This window comes from Haplochromis burtoni, unplaced genomic scaffold, assembly GCF_018398535.1.
Source record: "Haplochromis burtoni strain Fernald_Lab_line unplaced genomic scaffold, NCSU_Asbu1 Contig_645, whole genome shotgun sequence".
Lineage (NCBI taxonomy): Eukaryota > Metazoa > Chordata > Actinopteri > Cichliformes > Cichlidae > Haplochromis > Haplochromis burtoni.
The window spans coordinates 165,030-174,578 of record NW_024583006.1 but is presented as its reverse complement, the minus strand read 5'-3'; the positions used below and the strand labels follow the sequence as shown (position 1 = coordinate 174,578).

Below are 9,549 nucleotides of genomic sequence, written 5' to 3'. Positions count from 1 at the left end.
ACAGTCTCTATGGAGATGGGTTTTTGGGGGGTAGCAGGAGGAGAGAAGCTGCAGAGAGGCGTGTAAGACTGCAACTCTGCTTCCTGGTCCCAACTCTGGATAGTCAAATAAAGTTCATATCAAAATAAAAAAGACCAAACTACTCCTCCGGCAGGGGGCGGTACCTACAGGACACTTTAAATAGGAAACGGAAGCGTTCCTCGTATAGGAAATGACGTCAGTGAGCGTGGTCGCGCAGATTCACCGGTGTTTACAGGTGAGACCGAAAAGCAGCAGATTTTAACGTTTCTGTGGTTATCGATATGCAACGGACTGTCACCTCGATGACGTCAGGCAGAGCCGTGACATAGTTACGACTGACACGTGCGTGTAGCGTCCCAGCTGACCGTTAGCTTAGCTGTTAGCATGTAGCTCCTTAGTAAACAAACAGAAACCTGACCAGTGATCAATACCGGCTGATCAACAGGAAGTGACGCAGACGCGAATCGCGCCGATCCTTCAATGGCTGATCAGCTGATCGCCACAGAAGAAGAGTGAGGCTCAGCAGGAACTGAAGCTGTTAGCTCAGTGCAGCTAGCTGGCTAACACTGGCTCTGTGTGACGTCAAAGGTCAGGCCTCTAATCAGTTTGTTAAATTTTTATTTTAGCTCAGAGTTTCAGAATGAGCGGAGGAGGCATACAGAGACACAGCAGGGCCGAGGAGGAGGAGCACGAGGAGGACTTCTATGACTGTCCGGACACGCTGGAGCCTCCTGACCCCACTGCAGGAGGAGAGGAGAGCCAGCAGGACGTTCATTTTAAACACACACAGACTGAACGAGGAGACACAGAGAGGGAGGCAGCAGAAGGACACCGGGGAGAGGAGCGGGGAGACAGACTGAAGGAAGAGGAGGACGAGAAGGAGGTGAAAGCTCCACTGGAGACAGAGGATGTGGAGCAGGGGCAGGAGGGGGTAGACGGGGTGAAGGAAGAGGAGGAGGTGAAGGAGCAACAAGATGGAGTCTCCCTGCATGACTCTGACACAGAGCTGAAGGAGGAGGTGAGCCCAGCCGTAGAGTTTGATGATGATTACCTGAGGGAGATGGAAAAGGAGCTGACCGAGGGGGAGAAGGAGGTAATACCTGCTGACCAGTACCTGCATTGAGAGACATTTAGGTGTCGGCACACGGTGGTAAATCAGAGTTCTTCTTTTTCAGAGTCGACGGCAGCAGAGCATCAGTCTGAAGGAGGCGGGAAACGCCCACTTTAAGAGGGGAGGTGAGTCTGTGAGATCAGCACTGTGGAGCTCCTGCATACTGCAAGGGGTCAGAGGTCACACTATCAGGGTTTCCCGTACACGGTCAAATGAAAGGGGCGGGGCTGGCTGCTTCTGACCCATTTAAAAAGGGCAGTATGGATCATGTGACTCATCTCACACAAACACGAACCCTGAGAGCTGCCTAAACCACAGGTGAGAGTCTGTGTGACCTCTGACCCTGAACGACCTCTGACTCAGACCAGCAGAATCTGGTGATCTGTGGCGGGAAAATAAATTTTGATTGCCGTGAATGATTTTGTGTCTGAGCATGCTCAGCACTGCCGCCTGCACTGTGAGACTTTAACCTGTATCCATGGAAACGTGAAAGATTCCTCTCCCACGGCCTGATGAAGGAGACGTGAAATCAGATCAGGGTGAATGAATGTGATTGGATGAACACGTGTTCAGGTGTGTGCTCTGTGTTTGCAGCTGAATGACAGAGACTTGATCACATGATCACTTTCAGTCTGACCTGCTGGAGCAATCAATATTATTTATTACTGTTGCTCATCAGGAAACTGAGCCGTCTTCAGAAATGGTGATGTCATACATGTTGATCTGTTACCGTGGTGACCTGCTCTGGGCTCTGTGCGTAACATTTGCTTGTTGTTCCCACAGACTGGGCGGAGGCGGGGCGAAACTACACGGATGCGCTGTCTGTGTGCCCCGTCTGTTTCAGCAGAGAGCGAGCTGTGCTGTTCTCCAACAGAGCCGCCGCAAGGCTGCACCTGGTAACATGCTATAAACACGCTAGCTCTATGCCAGTATCGTTGCTAACATGAAGGATGTAGAGCCGTCGATGTGACAGAAGTCTGGTTCTATGAGTACCTGCTTCACCTCTAACACAGCTTTGTGTTGGTTAGTCCTTTTGTGGCTCTGCACACAGATACACCTCATCCAATCAGGAGGAAGCGTCCACACGCTGTAAACATCGCTCGTTTCCCTCTGAAACTTGGGTACCCCCCTAACGTTTTCTACTTCCTGTGTCACTTCCTGTGTGATGCCCTGTGCGTGGGCATCACACAGCCCCAAATTAGGCCGCTGGACATTTAATGTTGCGACTGCAGTTTGCTCGAGTCACCAGGTTCGTGCTGCAGCAGGTGGGCGTTTCCTCCTGATCGACCAATGAGAGCAAAAGTTTGAAAGGTGCAAAACACTGCATGTTAGCAATGATCTGTTATCAGTAATGCCATTAGCTGCGTGCTAACAGGTTAGCGGCGTGCTTACAGTGTGTGTCTCTGTCAGGATCTGAAGGAGCAGGCGATCTCAGACTGCAGCAGAGGTGAGCGATGACATCACACCCCTCCTGGGTAGCAGCGGCTGTGTAATGATTATTCATTGTACTGACTGATTGGCTTTGTGGTTCCCATAGCAATAGCGCTGGATCCTGACTACCTGCGGGCGCTGCTGAGGAGGGCGGAGCTTTACGAGCAGACAGAAAAGCTGGACGAGGCTCTGGAGGACTACCAGAAGGTTCTGGAACGAGACCCAAATAATGTTGCTGCCAGGCAGGCGGCCATGGTGAGTTCACTGACTGTGGGACAAAGCAGAACCAGGCAAGCTCTGTTCAATGTTAAAACCTAAAATGTGGGCTAAAAGCCAAAGAAGCTGGAGTTTACATGAAATCTCCATTTCATTTGTATAATTTATCAGTCTTTAAATTGTGATGCCAGTTAGCGGAGTTTTAAAAACAGGAAGTGAACCCGTTAAAGAGATGACCGGCTGATGGAGTACTCTGTAGGTGAAAACATGATGAATATAAATTCACTGAAAGTTCTCAAACTAAGGACGTCTGTGGGCTGATGCAGTTTGTCTGTCGTGTAGGCAGGTCACCATGGTAACTGCTGTAGTGTGTTCATGACGGCGCCAGGTCAGAGTGTTCTCAGAGCCCTGCTGAGGTTACTTCTCTGTAGAAGAAGAGCGCTCGTGTTGGTGCAGATCTTATAGACTTCCTGTGGTGATTAACAGCTTAACTCTTACATGTGAAGGGTCCCCGGTTTGATGCTTGGAGAACACACAGACTCTGGGCAGGCCTCAGACGATGTGGGCGCTGTCAGGAAGTGAAATCAAACACCTGCTGTGAGGGAGAACAGCTGGAATCACCTGCACCATCTGTTTGACACCATCAGTCATTGTCTAACTCAGCTTGTTTTTGTGAGGATGTTCCTCTGTGGATTCAGTCGTGTTTAGAAAGAAATGTGTACGTATGTATGGCGTCACATCGCCTTCCCTGTACTGCAGGCTCCCGCCCCCTGTAACCACACCTTACATAAACTGCCTCCCTGCTAGGACTGGGCTATATTATACAGTTCACGGTAATACCGGTACAATGGCCCTTTCTCAATTCTCAAGTACGCGAGTCCGTAGGGCTGTTCGATATAACGATATATATCGGATGACGATATAAAAACGTTTAAAACAATAAAATCATCACATAAGAATTAAATCAATAAAATCAAGGTCTGACTGTGTCATAAGCCAAGAAGTAAAAACGGGTTTTACATTAAAAGTGGACAGTGAGGGGGCCTCTCTAATGTGCTGGGGCAGAGAAGGCCCCGCCCCCTCTGAGCTTCCTCTTGGACCTGGGTACCTCCAGGAGCAGACCTGGGGGGTGGGTAAGGACGAAGAAGCTCAGAGAGGTAAGTTGGGGCAAGACCATTTAAGCCAGGGGTGCCCAATCCCGGTCCTCGAGAGCTACCGTCCTGCAGCTTTTAGATGCATCCTTGTTCCCACACGCCCGAATCAAATGAATGGCTTGTTATCAGGCCTTTGCCAAACATGATGGCATGCTGAAGAGGTAATCAAACCATTTGATTCAGCTGTGTTGGAGTAGGGATGCATCTAAAAGCTGCAGGATAGTAGCTCTCGAGGACTGGAATTGGGCAGCCCTGGTTTAAGCATTTAAAAACAAACATGATTATTTTAAATTGAACTCTAAGATATACAGGCAGCCAATGGAGTGAAGCCAGGATGGGAGTTATGTGCTCTCTTTTACGAGTTCTGGTTAAAAGTCGTGCAGCAGCATTTTGGACCAGCTGCAGACGAGAGAGAAGACGCTGACTAACTCCAAAATACAGCACATTACAGTAATCTAAACGAGATGGAATAAAAGCATCGATTACTGTTTCAAAATGCAGCCTGGATAAAATAGGTCTTCTCTTTGCCAAACGCCTTAAATGATAAAAATTGGACTTGACAATAGCCCTAATTTGACTGTCTAATTTAAAATCACTGTCCATCTTAAAACCCAGGTTAGTAACAACAGATTTAAAATACTCTGCCAGGGGTCCCAAATCAATAGCGGAGGGTTCACAAGGTCCACTAGGACCAAACAGAATCACCTCAGTTTTGCTTGAATTACATCTTAGAAAGTTTAGGGACATCCAAGATTTAATGTCTTCTAGAGATGCTAGAAGTGGCTTAATAGCAGTGGAAGGATATTCCATGCCTTCTGAGGATGGTTCCCAGGGGCTGTAAATATAATGAAAAAAGTAGAGGCCCTAAAATTGAGAAAAGTTAACACTAATAGTTCTGTCAGAAAGATAAGACCTAAACCATTTCAAAGCAGTACCACGAATGCCTGCAAGATGGTGCAAGCGAGACAGTAAAATGTTGTGGTCTACAGTGTCAAAGGCAGCTGTTAGGTCAAGGAGGACAAGAACATCATGATTACCAGAGTCACAGGTAAGGAAGATATCATTAAAAACCTTTAAGAGTGCTGACTCCGTGCTATGAAAGTTTTTAAAACCTGATTGGAAGACCTCTAGGACACCATTCTCCTTTAAAAAAAACATCAATTGGCAGTGTACAATTTTCTCTAAGATTTTAGACATAAAAGACAACTTGGAGAGAGGTCTGTAGTTAGCCAACACAGTGTGGTCCAGGGCAGGTCCAGGGCAAGGGTTGTACTACTGCATGCTTAAAATGAGCAGGGACTACACCAGATATTAAACTGCTGTTTATAACAGTAAGAACAGCCTGGCCTATGCTAGGAAAAATCTCCTTAAAAAATTGTGGTGGGACAGGATCATTTGGGGAACCAGAGGGCCTCAGGTGGCCGACCACATCCTCTAAATAAGAAAGAGTCACAGGCTCAAACTGGTTAAAAACAGCAGAGCAAGGGATCAAGACAGAGGGGTCAGACTCATGAGTGCCCGCGTGGCTGCAACCTTCTCAATGAAAAACACATAAAATCATTAGTTTATGAGAGGCCTCCAAGCAGCCACTTTGTGGAGCATTTAAGACTAAGTCAATAGATTTAAATAACACACGTGGATTGTGACTGTTGGAGGAAATGATCTTAGAGAAGTATTTTCTTTTAGCCTCTTTGACTGCATCCTGATAGAGGCGCCAGCAGTCCTTTAGGATTTGCAGAGACACCTGCAGTTTGTCCCTCTTCCATCTGCGTTCAGCTCTACGACACTCCCTCCTCACAGTCCGAGTGGCGTCGTTAAACCAAGGGTCCGTTTTAGCCTTGGGCTTCCTGGTTTTTAATGGTGCCACAGAGTCCAGAATGGTTAGGCAAGAAGATTGAAACCAGGAGCTGAGGTCCTCTGTGTCCAAGGGAGTACGATCGGCGGGGATAGACAGCTGGTTAAAAGCAGAGGAGAACTGGGCAGCAGTGAAAGGGTTAATAATCCGACAGCGGTGAACGGGAGCACCGGTTTGAACTGTAGTGTGTGAAAACACATCATCAAATAATACAGCCACATGGTCAGAGAAGGCAGTGTCAGTCACTTCCACGTTAGACACAGGTAGACTGTGTGACAAGACCAGGTCTAGTGTGTGTCCGTGTTCATGTGTGGGACCAGGTACGGGCTGGACCAGATTAAAAGAGTCAATGAGGCTTAAAAACTCCTTCACCAGAGGTTTGTCAGGGCAGCAGACATGGATATTAAAATCTCCCACAATAAGAACATGATCGTAGTTGGGCATAATCCCAGCTAGAAATTCTGAAAAGTCATTTATGAAATTCTGATTGTATTTAGGGGGACGATAAATAACAGCAAAGAGCACAGAGTTAGAGCGACTGACTTAAAAACACGTGAGCTCAAAGCTGGAAGACGAGGGCTGTAAAACACACTGTTTACATTTAAATTCCTTTTTAAAAACAACCGCCGTACCTCCTCCTCTCCCTGATGTCCTTGGTGTGTTAAAATAGGAACAACCCGCTGGTAAAAGTTCGGATAAAATACTGGACTCACCAGTGTTAAGCCAAGTCTCCGTGACACACATGAAGTCCAATTTCCAGGAGATGACGGACTCATTCAGAATAAAAGATTTGTTCACGAGTGATCTGGCGTTTACCAGCCCAATCCTGACAGGCGCCGGGGATGAGGTAAAAGCCCCAGCGGCACAGGGAGTCCGACACAGCGGCCTCAGATTGTCGAGGTTCGCCCGGCGCACGTTGAGCCGAGGAGGACGGGTCACGGAGGAGTAGCGCGTCATCCTGGCAGACCACGGGGATGAGGCAGGAACCCACGGGGTCCAGGAAACGTTGGTGCACAAAAACTCCAGGAAATAATCTATGACGGTAGTGAGATGGTGCACCAAAGAGATCTTGAGTTTGACCAGCCGACCACTGCGCCTACCCCGACGCTTCGCCGGGGAGGTAGCATGACAGCACGGCATAGGCAAGTTAGGATATGTGACAGCAGCGGACACCATGAATTCTGACCTCCGTTAGAAAATGGAGCTGTATTTTGTCCAGAACTTCGGAGGTTCAGAAGCGATTGGCGATCGTACACCAGTAACGACCCGATTTCTTGAGTAACACACGACAGGAGCAATATAAAAACAAACAAAACTGACAGCAACAGACGACCACGTACACCAGCGCCATCTTGAGGTACAGAGGACATTTTTAGTACGTTTTAGTTCGACTTTGCTTTTTAAGTTTTGTGGATATTATACATGGTTATGGTGAGGATACGTCGGCCAGTTTCCACTGGAAATGCCTTTTGGTTAAACTGAAGCAGCTGCTACACGTCTCAAACACAGTTTATTTGATGAGTGTATCCGCTGGGGCTGCAGGCGCACCTTTACTTTTACTTGAGTCTGGCATGTTTACATCACCGTGCATGACCTCTGATTCGTCCCTGTTAAAGACAGTCACAACTCTCAGAGCTTCCTCACTCAGTAAAACAGTGGTTCCCAAACTTTTTTTGCTAGGCCCCCCGCACAAACACATCCTCCTATCACACGCACATATTTTGTTTTCAAACTTCATTGCAGTTTACTGTCAGTGACAGACAGAAAACAATGGGTGAAAACAAAACAACCCAAAATAAACAAGATTTGACAGCAAGTAAAATCTGTATTAAAGCGAGATATGCTTCATCACACGTTCTAGTCTTTGGCCTGGAAGGAAGCTGGTTTGGAAGCATATCTGGTGACGCTTCATCCTCTGCTTTGTGTTTGTGTGGGAGCCCCATCAAAACAATGTTCATTATGCTTGCTGCGTCCAAACATTGTTTTGTTTTGTTTGTTTTGTTTTCATTCATACCACGACCCCCCCTGCAATGGCTCTGCGCCACCTCCTGCAAAAACACCTCAGCCAGTAAAAGAGAAACGCCTCCTCGTTTCCTACACGGTCAGAGCTGCTGCAGCAGTCTGCGGAAAAATCGTTGAAACAAACACTCGACAGTGTCTCAGATCTTCAAACTTTGCTTCTAGTTCTGACTTCTTCTTCTCCTCCGTCTAACGTGGCGACTACAGCAGCTTCCTGTGCCAATCTGATGGTGTCACAGTGGCGTGCAGAGCGACCAGTAGGGTTTACCAGGGCCTCCTGTGCTTATTCAGGTTCAGCCCCCTCTGAGGTCAGGGGTCAGCGCTAAGGAGGCGTGAAAGGGACGAAAAACAGACTTACACAGCTGACCTCTCTCTCTCTCCCTCCACCTGTGTCTCCCACCCTGTGTCCACCTGTGTGTCTCTATCAGAGGCTGCCTCTACAGATCCAGGAGAGGAACGAGAAGCTGAAGGAGGAGATGCTTAGTACGTATTGCACCTGAACACACCATTAATCAATCATCCATGATTGTCTAGTACGTACCTGTCGGTGCGACATGCAGCTTGGTACCTGTTCAGGTGGAGACAGTGTTTTTCAGCCATAACATCACCTGTGACAGGTGAGAGGAGCCAATCGGTGACAAGACTGAAATGAAATCACATGATCGATCCACATGATTTTAAAGGCACACACAGATCAGACATGAACTCTGATCAGCTGTTGGCTCTGATTGTTCACATTACAGAGATGCGACTTAAACAATAAAAGCCTGCAGCCTGATAGCTCAGGGCCTGGAGTCCTTTCACAATAAAAGCCATACATTAGACATACAATGGAGCTGTGATCTCTGTGACCTCTGACCCACAGGTAAGCTGAAGGACCTAGGTAACATGGTCCTGCGGCCGTTCGGACTCTCCACCAACAACTTCCAGGTGAACCAGGACGCCGCCAGCGGCGCCTACTCCATCAACTTCATCCAGAACCCCAACAACAACAACAGGTGATGATGTCACAGTGATGTCGTTGCTCACAGCTGTGACATCACACCACAGAGCAGCGGTTCACCTGTCTGCTGATCAGTTTAGTTACTGATCATGAAGAAGCCAGTACGGACTGGTTATTGATTGGTGATTGACTCTTAATGAAGAGGAATAAAAAACCTCTGAAAGGTAATCTGTTCCAACCAGACTCCATTCATTTTCTGTCTGATTTAAGCTGCTCTGATGAAACTCTTAACTTGGAGCTTCTATGCGTCACCGCAGTTACCTCTGACGGTGTTGAGCTGGATTAGGCCCTCCTCTGTGCTGAAGCAGTTCCAGCTGTGAGTCTTTATTAATAAAGTAAGCAGACAGGCTGTTGTCTGTTGTGGAAGTTTTCCGTTTAAATAAAGCCTGCAGACGAGCGGTGAGCAGTAGCTAACATTCTTTAATCAAACACAAAGAACAGAAAAAACAAGCTTGATGAAGTCCCTGCATGACCGCAGGGCAGGTCAGCAGAGTCTCTCTGAGCCTAGCATGGCTCTCAGTTAAATGCGTCTGTGAAGGTTCTCAGTCATCCAGGTCATCGTAGTCAAAGGAGCTTGGAAAGAAAAGCGTCTGGACTTCTTTAGGTTGCTTGAAGACGTTTCACCTCTCATCCGAGAATCTTCTTCAGTTCACTGGTGGAGAGTCCCAGATATAAACCTAGTGGGAGTTTCCCCCCACAGAGGGTCAAAAGGACCCCTGATGATCCTCTAATCGCCTGA

At 47.6% G+C, this 9,549-nt stretch overlaps 1 protein-coding gene across 3 annotated transcripts; it reads left to right on the top strand.

Moving 5' to 3' along the window:
• The first annotated feature begins 148 nt into the window (after window positions 1–148).
• ttc1 (tetratricopeptide repeat domain 1) lies at window positions 149–9,405 on the top strand. Of its 3 annotated transcripts, XR_006053131.1 has the most exons (9): window positions 150–256; window positions 648–1,114; window positions 1,197–1,257; window positions 1,916–2,028; window positions 2,543–2,579; window positions 2,670–2,818; window positions 8,236–8,290; window positions 8,673–8,974; window positions 9,068–9,405. XR_006053131.1 is itself a non-coding variant. In XM_005949257.2 (8 exons), exons 2-8 carry the CDS (start codon window positions 662–664, stop codon window positions 8,807–8,809), a joined length of 1,005 nt encoding a protein of 334 aa, XP_005949319.1. In that variant the 5' UTR covers window positions 150–256; window positions 648–661; the 3' UTR covers window positions 8,810–8,978. The 3 variants fall into 3 exon arrangements, 2 of the variants coding, with proteins under 2 accessions (XP_005949323.1, XP_005949319.1); XM_005949257.2 differs by lacking the exon at window positions 9,068–9,405 and having other exon boundaries at window positions 8,673–8,978; XM_005949261.2 differs by lacking the exons at window positions 8,236–8,290; window positions 9,068–9,405 and having other exon boundaries at window positions 149–256; window positions 8,673–8,788.
• The last annotated feature ends 144 nt before the right edge of the window (window positions 9,406–9,549 follow it).

What these genes read in the sequence shown, in the direction of transcription:
- ttc1 (XM_005949257.2), top strand. Translation starts at nt 662, where the DNA reads ATGAGCGGAGGAGGCATACAGAGACACAGCAGGGCCGAGGAGGAGGAG. An exon ending in GATCTCAGACTGCAGCAGAG is followed by an intron (nt 2,580 to 2,669) that starts GTGAGCGATGAC and finishes TGGTTCCCATAG; the next exon opens with CAATAGCGCTGGATCCTGAC. An exon ending in CTGCCAGGCAGGCGGCCATG is followed by an intron (nt 2,819 to 8,235) that starts GTGAGTTCACTG and finishes TGTCTCTATCAG; the next exon opens with AGGCTGCCTCTACAGATCCA.